Consider the following 15290-nt stretch of genomic DNA (forward strand, 5'->3'; position numbering starts at 1 on the left):
AATAAACGTGTAGAAACATTAATAGAAAATAATAAGCGTAAGTTTTCACACCAAAGCTGTTGTATTATTTTTATCCGTATTCAATTTTAAACGGTAGTTTCATTCAGTTTTATATTCCGTAGTAATTTTGTGATCGTAAAGGCGAAATAGGAATAGTCATTAATCCATTATTAAGAGTTAGTATTCCCGCCTATTCCGTTAGTCCATTTAACGATTATACCGTTAGGTGTTATAAGGATTTAATTGAACATCCTGTTCTCAAAGCGAGTTGCTGATACCTACCGAAGTAATAATTTGGTTAATTTTGTGTAATGGTATTACTCATCGAGGCACTAAGGCATTGGTTTATATTGTATCTTTTTGCATATTTATTCGAGATGTCGACTCCCGCTGAATACATATGGATACTCATTGTTTGAATTTTAGCAGCAGCTTTGTACCAACAACAACACGCTTAACATTGGTGGACCTTATCTCATTGCAATACGGTTTAAGAATGGTCGGTACCTGTGTCGACAATGGTACATACATTGTAAGACATACATAAGTTAATGTTTGTGCGTCATGTTTAACCAACTGTCTGAAGAACTATTCTCAAATATTATTGTAAAGCAAATCCACTCGCGTCTGATATGTATTCTTAAACACCGATTCGCGATAGGCACACCTAACAATTCCTGGACACAATACGTTGATCTGGTTTGTTCATTTAACTATGTCTAATTTAACGACCACGTTTAATTGATGTGGCAGCAATAAAGCCTAATTTGTGTTAAAACTATTTTACAGCAGTGAACTGCAATTATCAACGTGAACCAAGTTTGCAATTTTAGGGTTCTATAGTGGATACGTAAAAACAGGACACTAATTTCGTCCACAACCGGACGCAGAAGCTGCTGCCCGACCGGCGGCGATAGCAAACATTAACCCGTGGCACATAGTGGCTTTTAAAATAAATTCAGGGTACTTACAAGTATATCATATTTATTAGAGCTTAGAATTTTGGTATCTCTTACAGCGTACAGCACACAACCCTGTCACCTGTGCGTGGTCCGTCAAGCACTTTCCCGTTTCTTTTATTTACGATAGTATAGTATAGAGATACTATTAATCAGTTATTTAAAAAATACTTGTGTAGGTACGATTGAAAAATAATACAAAAGATTTCCGATTTTATAAAAATAATATCCGAGTAGTTTGCCAATGAAAATTGGCAGGAGGCCGTCTTGAATAGTTAGTGCCTTATCTGTAGTGGTTGTCCATTGTATCACAATGATTTAAATCTTGAGATGTTCTTCTCCTGTCATCTATAGTTGGACAGCGGTTATCAAAAAGGCTAGTTTTCTAACGGGTTTAAACCTAATTAATTATATAAAATAGTTTGATATTCATAAGATATGTACTAAGGTAAAAATGAATAAAATGTACCGAATGACTAAATCGCGTGTCTATATATAGGAATCGATATGATATACGAGTATATAGGATCAGTGCGAGTCAACATCACTATTTATAAAAGCCGCCTTGTCACATTCATTACCAGAGCTCGGCGGGGGTGAGCTATTTACCTTATAATTTGTCGTGAGACATGTCAAATTATAAGGTAAATAGCTCACTCCCGCCGAGCTCTGTTCATTAAATATGATTAATGTAAATACGCTGTTGCAGTCCGAAGACTCTGAAGATGAAGATAGCACGAGCGCGGCGGCGAGCGGGCCGCCCAGCCTCGCCGAGGAGGCCGCAGGGGCCGAGGGGCCTGACGAGGCCACCAGGAGGCTGCTGCGCAGGAAGGAACAGCTCGAGAACAGGAAGGCCAACTTAGACAGGCGCCGGCAGCGTATGCAGGTCCGTATAATAATAAAACACCCAAGACAGGAACACATTAGCTTTATTGCATGGTTTAGATAACTTGTTCGTAAATCTTATGTTGCTCTCTCTTCATATCCTGTCTCACAGAAACTTCAATTATAGATCTTGTTCATCACTCAATTTTATTGTACGTATAGTAATCTGCAGAGATAACTGACCCCCCTGTATAGAAACTTGTTTGTAGAGGTTGTACATGTTGCGAACATCCGCATCCGCAACCGCGGAACTTCCGCATTATTTTCAACATCCGCATCCGCATAAAATCGATGCGGAGCTTATGCGGATGCGGATGTCGAACAAGTCGGTACAGGAACGTCTTAGCGGCGGCGTAAGTGCTAGGTAATTTCCTCATTACCTATAACGAAATCGTCTAGAATCTGTATCCAGAAAAGTCGGCCAAGTTACTGTTTATTAAATATAACGCACCTATATTCTTGCTCAAATACTAAACGTTTCGTTTTTTTTAAATAATAAATACTAAAAATTTAATATTTGACGTTTTCTAAGTACCTAATCTTGACATCTGCATCCGCGGATGTGAGCCTTTAAATATCCGCATCCGCGGATGTCAAAAAATTTGCATCCGCAACATCCCTGTTGTACATTATAGAACTAAGGCACTTAAAAATATTTATACGCGGCAGTCGAATTCCTTAATTTAGACTAAATTTTAGTCACATCCCAAATATACTATTATACTAATTTAAGAAATCACTTCGTTTACTTTTTTTACTGTGAATTGGCAGTGGAGAAGTATGAGTTAGGAAATGTTTTTTAGCTCACAGGTAAAACATTGTAAATACAGTAGACAACTTCACGATACACATTATCTTGATGCTTTCTCATTAGACCGGGTCAATATAATTTTAGTTTAGATATTATCGACCTGAACCATACAAAGATCGGGCCGACCGCCGTCACGTTGTCGAATTTGCACAAATTTCTTATCTCTGGGATCTCGATTGAAGTAATTGTTTGAGCATCAATCACATCTACATTAAACGTAAATAAATAAAGTCCTACGTGATCCACGCATCCTTGACTGCCACGATGTTATTTGATAAAACATTTAATTATTGCCTAATGAGTACTAATGTTGTATAGAATATATTTGATTACTATATATTTACTTTTTTGAAAAATTCATAAAACGTGAATAAATAAAATCGTGTGCCTCGCGTACAGGTGAAGGCTAATTGGTCGATTAAACTAAGGAAGAAATTGCTTTTTTTATCCGAGCCGTCCTTAAAGTTCAAGGTCGACGTGCGCGAGCGAGTGGCGTCGTCGGTTATCGCATGATTATTTTTCCACAGGACTCCTTTTTTATTTATGTTGATTGTATAACGTCGTGATTGTCAATTTTATAACCGTGTTTAGGGTTCCCTACCCGAACGGAAGGAAGCGGAACTCTAACGTCTCCAAAGCTGCCTTAGGGCTGTATTTTAGGGACAGATCACAGACGAGACGTGATTTTTCGACGTTTTCTGTCTGTGTATTGAAATCTCATGACATGCCATGATTGCGGCGACAATAGGGTAATTCACTACCTACTAGTCTAAGCAGTTTCTCCTTTCGAACTGTGAAAACGATTTTCCACTATGGAATTTATATGAAAGTTCTCTTAGTTCTATACGATATATAAAATAGATTGTGTCAGAAAATAACTGCTGTTTACGTTTCTCTATTAATGTTCTGGCGCTTTTTATTCATGCATCTTGAAAAATAATTTGCTTCAACATACCTGTAGGTAGACAATTTGTTTTTGTTTCCCAATGTAACAACAAATACTAAATATATACAAAAAAAGCTTGAAATTAAAAAACCCTCCATTTATTACGAATGTTCCGACATGCACCAGGCAGGTTTTGTCTTTATTTTTTGCGTGACACACGTTTATGGTGGATGCACGGAGTGTAAACAAGTTAAACACTGCAGGTTTCGTCGATTACGGCTTCCGTCATTGAAATTAGCGCATTCGGAATCCGGGGCCGTAATTATTGTGTCATACCACTTGTTATTCTCGCTACGCGCATCAAATAACTAAGGGCTCATTTAGACGGCGTGTGAACTCGTATACGATTTTAGTTACATTGCGGACCATTGAGGGTACATCAATTCAGCCGACCGATGAAATGACGCAATGTAATAATAGTAGTTTATGCAACAGTGATATAATAAGGGTTCTTAAAATTCAAGGGTCGAAGTTACAAAACGAGACGTAGTCGAGTTTTGTAAAAAAAGACCCGAGAATTTTAAGAACCAATTATGAGCTGTTGCATACATTACTTTTTCTATGACAGCTGCAGCAAAAAAAAAAAAAAAAAAGAGTTATTATTAAAAAAAAAAGAGTTATTATTTAAAAAAAAATGAGTTATTATTTAAAAACAAAAAAGAGTTATTATTGTAAATGAAAACATACCTCTTTCAATCAAGATGATCGGAACTTGTATCTTTAAAAAAAATAAAGCAGTTGTATTATACTCATAAGATGACTGCTAGCAGTCATCTTATGAGCCTATAGACAAAGCATTCAAATGACATTGCTTTAGATATCACTGTCAGTCATTTAATTGACACATTTAAGTGCTGGAGTAGAAAAAAATATAACTCGCATGCGAGTTTTCGCACCGTCTAAATGAGCCCTTACGGTTCGACAAGCGGCGCATTTAACCGACTTTTATAAATCTGTTTTAGAATATTCTCGTCTAATTAGCGCTTTGCTTGTTTTATTTTGTCTGAGGTTTATCTTTGATGAAATCTTTGTTTTTGTGTTTTGATAGTAGGCTTGTGTTTTTATCTTTTATATGTATTATAAAGTATCATACAACTGCAAAGCAGCTTACGTTTTGTAATTGAGTCGTTAAATGTATACTGTCCAATGTAGCCTTTAATTTTAAGAGTCATGTCAAGAAACATGCGTCTAGGATTTATATAAAGTATATTATAGTAGGTATATACATATTATGAAAAGTATGAGAACGGATATGGATTTTCAAGAACTCCATGTGGCGAGACCAGTAATACCGTTTCGTTTCTCTAATGATGATTCCAACTCCAACCGGTTTTTAATAATCTAATATAATGTGAAACTGCAAAATGGGACAAAAGTGGCGTTAAGGGGGAAACACTCACTTGACAAGTTGTTTCCGCTTCTATATATTTGTTTATTTGTTTGTGTATAAGCTATATATCGTACTAAATTTCATGCTTTCTTCCGATTGGGACTGTACTTCGAGCTTAGAAGCCGGACTATAGAGCAGGCAAAGCCGTGTAGTTGAAAGTTGTTATTGTCAGGATATGCTGCGCGTGAGCTCGGCAGTGGTGGAAGTGGAGGTGCGGCCGCGCTGGCTGGTGCCCGACACCAACTGCTTCATCGACCACCTGCCGCTGCTGCGCGCCGTGGCCGCCGAGCCGGGCACGCCCTACCAACTTGCCGTACCACTTATCGGTAAGTACTTTGAATGGAGAAAACTAATTAATACATAATACGGAAAACAGATATCTTGGGTATATTGTAAAACCTGAGAGTTCGGGCCACGCCATAGGGCTGTGATCGTCTGCGACATGCGACATCGACCGTAGGGTTGCACTGGCACAAGCTACATTATCGGTTATCTGTACATTGTTGCTTGCATTTCCATGTACTAAGCCGGGTGGGCATCATATATTTAATACATTATTGAGTGTTAATGACTTTATTGGCACAATGGCTTGATCCTAACGAATCGGAGGCTATTCTTCTTTGCAATATAAGATTATATCCTACTGTATGGTAAGCGATCACTGTAATTTATGGACGTTTGTAACTACCAAAACACTGGGTTTCAAATCTGTGTCGCTTAACTTCAAACTCGGGTAGGATTTACCCGATTCGACCCTCTCAGCAAATATCTATCTAATATAGAGGTTAAGGGACAGACAGATATCAGTCTTTCGTAGTGAATGCGGTGCATTTTCAGGACCTCTGGCAGCCTTACTTATCAAGAACTTAACATTCTGCATTCATGGACACTATTTAAATTGTGGTTAATGGCTGTCTCGGCAGTCTAAGTCGTCTTTGTATTTTTATAATCGTCGTTGCTATGACTATGTCCATCCGTCCATCCATCTGACAAATTCCTTTATGGGTTATGTTTGATCATGTTACAATCACTTAATTTATTACCATAATAAAATCTAGTTTCATTCGACACTTTTTGAAGCGATCTCAACAGGCGTTATAACCATAAACTTGTTGTGTAATAAATACCAGTGTTAATTGTAATCCCGTTTCTCGTGCGAAATGGAGTATCACTGTAATAAAGATTTTCGCACTAACAAGGTAAAATCAGTTTAACGGTAAAAGCGAGCAGACAAGGCGATATAAATGCTATACGTCGCCAATATACTGTTGCCAGACGCCGCTCTGGTTTTTAATTAGTGCTCATTGCCTGGCTGTGGCGTGGCATTTACACGGAATATATACGACGTACAAGCCACTCTAAAATAGTTTGAAAGAGACACTAAAACAAGAAAAGTTATCTTGGACATGTAACTTTGCAAGAGATAATTTAGCTTATCTCCATTGAGAGGATTATTCTCATAATATTACGTGTGCCAGTACCTCGCATTAGCGATATACATAATATAATTTAGTAGCGATTTGAATTTGAATTTAGGTTAATGAAGAATCCAATTTGTATGTATGTATGTAAACACTTTATTGTACATAAGACAGGTTAAAATACAATTAAAAGAAAGTATATACAATGTACAAAGGCGAACTTATCCCTATAAAGGATACAGATCCCTGGAAGAGTCCAGTCAACCTTTGATTCAATTTATGGGTATCACTGACTTAATATAAAAGAAATAGACACACAAAGCAGAACAAAAACGTCAAGAAATGTGGATCCCAATGACGTTTCGCACCATTTGCATTGATGATAAAAACGCTTACGTAAATTTTGAGTCAAGATAAATGTTTCGTACAGAAAAGAGCTTAATGTCGTAAGCATTAAGTGTCAAATTTGCAAACATAAGTACCAACACTGTTAAAAATTTAGTCCGATGGCACTAAACGTAACGTATTTACGTCAAACAACGTCAAACGAGAATAATGAACGAATGGAGTCACTTTGGTACACTTTAATATGTATTACTGTACAGGAAAATATTAAAATTGAAGTAATAAATAAAACAAATTTAATTTAATCGGGAGCTCAAATAAAATTAATTCGTGGTTCAAATTCAAACAAATTAAATTTTTAATTCGTAAGTATACGTCTTTAAATACTAATTTCCTTGAAATAAATTCTACTTATTAAATAACTGTGTATTTAAGATCTACATTTACTCATAGCACGGGTGCACGGGGACATTTAGATACTGATTGGATTTTTTTTATAAAGTCTACCTATAATTTATAAAAAAAAATCCTGTGGTTGTCACTGTGTTCCGACAGGTTTAGCATTTACAGTTAGTCGATATAAGCCCTTATTGGTGGTGTATATGTCGGAAACAGAGAAATGGGCCAAACACACAAGTGCCGTTTTGCCTTGTTTAAAACTGCATCACCCCTATCTTTTGCTATAATTAAATAACAGTCCACTTTGCACGTCGCATAGGTTTTCTTGGAAATCTTCAATTTAAACATAATATTATTTCTTATGAATTCCATATAAAAATATAAAAAAATATTGACCTCACATCGACTCAATAGAATTTTGTTCCTTGACATCCCTTCTTTGGTACTAACAAATTAATTTATTCAAAACCATAAAATTACCACCAGATTACATAAATTATGTAATGCTATCCAAAGAACTAACCGAAAGAAATACATTCCATCCTTTTTCCTTGTTTTATCATTGTTATTTTTACATATTTTAACGGCACATTTCGTAATTGTTGACAACTTCACATTTGAGCGTTTCAAACAAGACTAAACGAAAAAGTGATGCATGATCTGTTTTGACATCACTTTTGTGGGGCCATTTTTGGCGGCTGATTGGGTATCCAGTTCTTTATACTATATCAATGATGGGTATGGATAATCTAACTTAACAGTACTGTAGAGTTGTCTTAGCTATTAGGGTTGTACATCTCGAATAATATCTAAAAGTGTTTTTTACAACCGATTAATCTTTAGCAATTTCGATAAAATGCGGAAATGATTCCCGAATATCCAATACTGAATTGCTAATTGAATCGTAATGACTTTCATACTTACTATTTAGTTATACGGACCCCTCGGTGCGCGAGGGCAACTCGCACACAAAAAACCGTTTTTGAAGAATAAAGTGCAAAACAATAATTGGATTTCATTACCGTAGGTCACCTTTTTCATATAATGGAAGTGCATTACGTTTTAAAGTTACTTAAGCATTATTTTATAATTATTATAACAATGAGTGTCTAAGAGCTCATTAAATTAGTTCCTTGTTCCCATACCTGTCTGCTATTCTTGCAACTTTGTTGTCGGTGTCGGCTTATTTTTTTATGTTTCGAGCGCTAGGTTTAGGTTAGTTCTTATATTTGTTAGTGAGCTTGGCGGGTGACATAATGCGATTCTTATCTATCTATGTATTCTATGCAAACTTGGAAATTTGGATGTAACTTGATTGTGTGTTAACTTCTTAAATAATTAAAATTAGCATGAGTATGTTTAAGCTCTATAATTGGACATAACAGCCTTATCACTCAATACTAAACAAAAAATTACTTATACGCAAGCAAGACATAATTTAATGTGAGAATGTGACCTTCTTTTTTTCCTATGAGATGATCCATAATTGTTGTAATATTTTTTGGAGTGGATCATGGTACTCTTAAAGGCAGGCCGCTACTCTTCCATACAGTGACAGTTGCGTTTCGTTCGCTACGGAGCGTTAACGAGTGCACGTTTGCTACGCACCCTGATATGATTACATGATTATTAAGAATAAATGTATGAAAGAAGTATGAAATTATAATTTTTCAACCTTTGACCGCCAAATACGTCAACTGACACGCACGGCTACAGTCCAATATCAATCTTCGAGCATTCCGACAAGGTTCACGACGACGATAGCCGTGACGTTCAAGGGGTTAAATGAGGAGTCCCGTCGGCTTTGGTTTAAGCAAATGGACCTAAATGGATAATTATTTTTCACCTCAGCAGCTCGAACAAGGGTACTTTGCTACTTAAAAACAGTGAGCAAAATCGCATTTTGCTCACTGAGTGAGACAAAATGAGCAAAATGTGATGTTGCTCACTCAGTGAGCAAAATGCGATTTTGCTCACTGTTTTTAAGTAGCAAGGTACCCTTGTTCGAGCTGATGAGGTGAAAACTTAATTGTTGGTATATCTTAATAAAACATGAGTGAATAGAGGTAAGTGATGAAGAAGGAATACATTTTTCGGGTTCTCTAATATGTTCTCACTGCTGAGGTGAAAAGTTTTGTGAACTACACGAGATCAAAGTTATTTACATCTCGTAAGCTTTTGAGTCCCTTACTACGCTCAAGATTCTAAATTAGATTCACTCGCTACGCCCGTGAATCTAGTATAGAATCTTTCGCTTACACGGGACTCAAAATAAGCACTCGAAGAAATATCAAACTTTCTCTCTCTTGAAAAATCTCTTGTTGTACAAATAACTATTGTTTATCGCGCAGTAATGACGGAATTGGAGGGTCTCCGCAAGTGTACGCGCGTGGGCCCCGCCGCCGACGCGGCGCTGGCGTGGCTCGGCGCCGCGGGCCCGGGCGTGCGCTTCGCCACCAGCAAGGGCTCGCTGCTCGCCACGCGCGCCTTCGCCGAGCGCGACCAGCGCGCCACCAACGACGACCGGGTGCTCGCCACGGCGCTCAACCTGCACGCTAACATAGCTAGCGAACCAGGTACGTACCGCCGGTATCATCTTGGGTCGTCCCATTCGTTTTTCGTCAAGTTCTTAAATCTCTATTCTGCTTTCGTCACTCATTCTACATTCGTTACAATCGTCGGTGGCTTTCAATGTAGAATGAGTGACGAAAGCAGAATATGACTAATTTAAGAACTTGACGAAAAACGAATGGGACGACCCAAGATGATACCGTACCGCCAGCATACTATTGCCAAAGAGAATATTATTTCTATACGCTCTTACTGTTATTTGAGGCTTGCATGAAGACTCGAAAAAATGTAGCATTCGCAGAGAAACCCATCGAGTCTTCCGTCGATTTTAGAGCTCGCGAAGTTAAAACTTTTATCTAGTAAAGTGTCTGTATCGATCTTACGAGGCGTATTATGAATGCAACAACAGGTATAATATGATCGTGATTTGTTAAGCTGGCCACACACACTAGGTTTTGCGTGTTGGTTTTGCTTGTGCAAGCAAAACCAACAGGCACGACCGAGTTCCATAGGGCACACACACGTAACGACAAACCTGCACAAACTCTCAGTTCAAACCATCATGGCACCGGTAGCGGTCGTTGACGTCGACGCAATAGCGCTATTAGGTTTATATTTCGTCAGCCATACACGCATACAAACCATGAATCCACTCCACACTTAAAAAATAATAAAACTGGCCAAGTGCGAGTGGGACTCGCGCACGAAGGGTACCGTACCATTATCTATAAAAACGGAAAAAAAATCATGGGAGCCATACTCCGACTCGCACTTGGCCGGTTTTTTGTATTTGTTGTACTAGAGGCAACAAATAGATCATCTGTGAACATTTCAACAGTCTAACTAGCATAGTTCATGAGATACAGCCTAGTGACAGACGGACGGACGGACAGTGGAGTCTTAGTAATAGGGTCCCGTTTTACCCTTTGGTTACGGAACCCTAAAAATCTACTAAAAATCCTCTACAATTGCATTTCGTTTGCGAGACGACATTGTTGCACAGTGACTTGCAACCTATCCCCTCGGCAATCACTGGATAACTGAAGCCTATCAAGCCCGCCAGCCACACACGTTCAGTTATGCCTGCGCAAGCGAAGTGCGCAAGCACAACCGACAGGCAAAAAATATAAATTTTGATATTTTCAATTTTGCTTGCGCAGGCAAGGAGTCATGTCATACACACGTTCAGTTATGCCTGCACAAGTAAACTGTGCAGGCATAACCATCGGTTATAACCTAGTGTGTGTGGCCGGCTTTATGGACATGATCTGCCAGTGACGTCCCCGTTTGAAAAAAATCCTTGCCTTTAGTACCTATATATTTCATGTCTTGCAGCCAAACTGTGAATGTTATAAATTTCAATACCGTTGTCATTTAAGAGTAAATAATGATAAAATCAATTGAGCATCAGCAAATTTTAAAAAGGAAACTTACATATTATCAAAGTAAATGCGTTTCAAATATTTTTATAGTATTGATTGATGGTGATTGGCGTCAATGACCATTTGGTTGTTATTCAAGTTATCCCGGCCGCGGTCAATTATTGGTCGATAAAAACGGCTAGCTCGCGTTTGCTATTGCAAAAAATATAGATCTCAATCGATCGGATTTATTGATTTCCTTGACGCGTTATGATTGTTGTCATGTTTATTTTTTGGCAGCATGATGCTGTGTTTATGTTTCACTGTATTTTTTCTACTTATACAATAAAAGGTTAGGACGCCTATTCTTTTGTTATTTTTCACATATAAATCTAGGACTGTCTAATTTCAAACGTAGAGATCATACTATTTTTGTCTTACACTAGTACTAGCACCCAAAAGAAAAGGATGAGTATAGTTTTTTTGTTCCTATTTACTGACAAATTGGTTTGACCAACTATAATTCTACGTATTTTTCCTTTTATTGGGACCTTTAATGCGGGGGGTCGGTCCATGTCACTGTCACGGGTACAAATCAGTAAATTACTTCTAGGATATAAATTTGCTTATAGGGTTGGGATCCGGCATGTATTGTTTAAATGTTTGCTAAGGAGTGGCCCTGCGACATCGTCTATGAATAAGGACTCCGCATCGATTTCCACGGATTCGCGACAACCACGGATGACACGCAGCGGACGCATCGTTCGTCTACCCGTACGCTTCGCTGAGGGGGGAGCCATGTAGCCGACGTGTCCGTCCACTACATACGTAGCATTAGAATATACAGTGTGGAAAGATAAGTCGGGCCGTGGAGGGAAACTACCTTAAATCCTTAAGCTGGCTCATTTTACTTAACGAGACATTCCTTTATTTTTAAAAAGAAACAAAACTGAATTCAAAGTATTTTTCTTTTTTTCTTCGATTTGGCTTGTCTAAAAAAATCTTGAGTACTAAATATTACATTTTATGGATATTTTGTACGACAGACGAGTTTAAGACCTAATGTTTCTTGGAGAAATGTTATCATTAACATTAACTGTATCGACTAGTAGAATAAAATTGCGAGTTCTTATTTTTTGGAATTTTTAGTCGGTTCGAGTCCCGGGCGAGGCAAGCGAGTTTTAGAAAATCTTTGAATGCAGTTTTGTTTCTTTTTAAAAATAAAGGAATGTCTCCTTTAAGTAAAATGAGCCAGCTTAAAGATTTAAGGTAGTTTCCTTCCAGGGCCCGACTTATCTTTCCACACTGTATATGTATAGAATAGTATTAATAAGTAATTGTGTTGACCAACAGAGCGGACAGAGGAGAGTGGAGGCCGGCTGGTGCGGGAAGTGTTGCTGCTCACGGAGGACCGCAACCTGCGCGTGAAGGCGCTGGCCGCCGAGCTGCCGGCGCGCGACCTGCCCTCATTCGTCGCGTGGGCCGGACTCACACCCACGGTAATACCCTTTTAACCACTATTACTCTCACGCCAGTCATTACGCTCAAAAACTTGGGATACCCTGGTTTGCGTAGGAATAGTGCCTTTGAATGACAATATTTTTTGTAATTTCGTTTAAATTGTAAGTACATATACAGTGTGGAAAGATAAGTCGGGCCCTGGAGGGAAACTACCTTAAATCCTTAAGCTGGCTCATTTTACTTAATGGAGACATTCCTTTATTTTTAAAAAGAAACAAAACTGCATTCAAAGTATTTTTCTTTTTTTCTTCAATTTGGCTTGTCTAAAAAAATCTTGAGTACTAAATATTACATTTTATGGATATTTTGTACGACAGACGAGTTTAATACCTAATGTTTCTTGGAGAAATGTTATCATTAACATTAACTGTATCGACTAGTAGAATAAAATTGCGAGTTTTTATTTTTTGGAATTTTTAGTTGGTTCGAGTCTCGGGCAAGGCAAGCGAGTTTTAGAAAATCTTTGAATGCAGTTTTGATTCTTTTTAAAAATAAAGGATGGTCTCCTTTAAGTAAAATGAGCCAGCTTAAGGATTTAAGGTAGTTTCCCTCCAGGGCCCGACTTATCTTTCCACACTGTATATTATTTTGTATTATGTACACAGTTGGATAGTTGGCTTCGCGCGGGTAACAAATTATACATAAACCTTCCTCTTGAATCACTCTATCTATTTAAAAAAATCGCATCAAAATCCGTTGCGTAGTTTTAAAGATCTAAGCATACATACAGACAGACAGACAGCGGGAAGCGACTTTGTTTTATACTATGTAGTGATAAATAGCCTATTGGCAGCTGTATAACAGGCACTATGATAACACCTATTCTCTCAAACATGCCCAACGTCTCTTTTAAAAAAGGCTATTGAGCAGTGAAATATTATACGCTATATTCCTTATTATGCGAGACATCGCTTTTCGGGTGCCTGACATGGACCTTTTACAGTACACAAATATAGTAAGCTTGATTTAAACAACGTAACAATGGCCTTTTTCTCGGCCTTTGTACTAATTTACTTTTAGTGGTTTGTTCCTGGTTCGTCGTATTCCTGTTTCGTCGGATTCCTGATTCGTCGAAATGTGCTAAAAATGCTAGAAAAAGTACGATCACTGGTGATTACATTAAATCTTCATATTTAGGTAGTAAATACTGGTTTACTGCATGACATATTTAATTATATGTATATAATTCCCACGAAACAAGAATACGACGAATCAGGAATCCGACGAAACAGGAATACGACGAAACAGGAATACCCCGAACCAGGAACAAACCCTTTTAGTATTGTTTTACAATCTTCACTCATCAAATATAATATAATACAATCCACGGCTCGCCGAGTCAGTAGGAAAGTATATTCTTAAACCGGTGTATGTAAATATTATACGTCCCTTTAAATGTGGTGTTATAGTCGAAAAAAAAAAAATTATATAGCGTAATTTAGAGTCATAAACAAAGCATTTTCTCTTTTCAGAATTCGCCGTCAGAAGCAGATAACGACAAGGCTGTTAGCAACAAGTGAAGCGGGTATCCCTAGACCACCCAGCAAGAGTAACGACGGTTCGTCTCATTATGTGATTGTATGTTCAGCATGCTGCATGCCCGACTGTCTAGCGGTTAGTCGGCCCGGAGGTCTCCGCGCGCCGAGGGGACCTAGGTACCCTCCAGGGCCTTAGTGCTTAAAAGTCCATAAATCCGCTCCGGCGGTTCACTAATGTGCGTCACTATAGTAATAGGAATTGATAGACTAAGTAAAATTCGTACACCAATAGACGTTTATACAAATAATACACTTTGTTAAGGGCTCGCGAGCTCGCGCTCGGGTTCGGAGCCATGTTTACGTTGTTATCATTATATTCTAGTTTTATTTCTAAGATATTAGGTAAATCGTAATCTTAGTGTTATATCGCTATTATTTTTACTTATTTTTAATGTAACATATTAAGTATATTTTTTATTTTTTGTAGTTAGGATAATAGAATTTAAATATACATTATCCATTTCGAGACAGAAAATTGTCTATTGTCTTCTTTTATTTTTATATTGATTTAATCGTGTGCCCAGTGACGATTGCTGCGACGCAATGTCACGGTTTATATTTTCATAAAATTAAGGGTGTATGTTATGAGAGTAGATACCAGTTCTACATCTTGTGGTTGATAAATTTCTCTTGGTTTTAATATTTACTTACTTGGACTAGAATCATAGCCTAGAACTAGAAAAAAAACATCATGTTTACTTTCGCGTGCAAAACTCTATTAAATATATTTTTGACAAATTTCTTTTACGAACATGAAATAAAGCAGTGAATCGGATACACTGTGCATTTTTAGCATAACGTGGTCGCTTTTTAATCAAATATTCACGATCATGACTGATAAAAGTTTCTGTTTGCAAGTATTGAAGTTGTAAGATTTATCATCAAATTCGGTATCTGGGAATGCAACCAGAAAAATGCTAAGAGTGATAGTTTTTTTAGATAAAATGTTTTTATTTTTTAATTTCTAATACATAGTGCTTACAAGTTAAAATTGCCTGCTTGATAAAACAATATAAAACGATTTCTTATTGAAGGCGGTAGTTAAGTAGCGACACTACGAAATGGTAAATCTCGATATACATATTGCTAAATTGATGATAATAGAATTTTCTATGAATGTTAATTTTTAAGATACATATATTC

At 37.5% G+C, this 15290-nt stretch overlaps 1 protein-coding gene across 1 annotated transcript in view; it reads left to right on the forward strand.

Moving 5' to 3' along the window:
• Window positions 1-14875, forward strand: part of LOC134649141 (telomerase-binding protein EST1A) — a 49327-nt gene extending 34452 nt beyond the window's left edge. The window contains exons 20-24 of the mRNA XM_063503855.1: window positions 1669-1845; window positions 5164-5317; window positions 9508-9732; window positions 12442-12587; window positions 14082-14875. Coding sequence (XP_063359925.1) covers window positions 1669-1845; window positions 5164-5317; window positions 9508-9732; window positions 12442-12587; window positions 14082-14129 — 750 coding nt within the window. The 3' untranslated portion in view covers window positions 14130-14875. The remainder of the gene's footprint in view (window positions 1-1668; window positions 1846-5163; window positions 5318-9507; window positions 9733-12441; window positions 12588-14081) is intronic.
• The last annotated feature ends 415 nt before the right edge of the window (window positions 14876-15290 follow it).

The sequence above is a fragment of the Cydia amplana genome, chromosome 6 (genome assembly GCF_948474715.1).
Source record: "Cydia amplana chromosome 6, ilCydAmpl1.1, whole genome shotgun sequence".
In the NCBI taxonomy this organism is placed as follows: Eukaryota; Metazoa; Arthropoda; class Insecta; order Lepidoptera; family Tortricidae; genus Cydia; species Cydia amplana.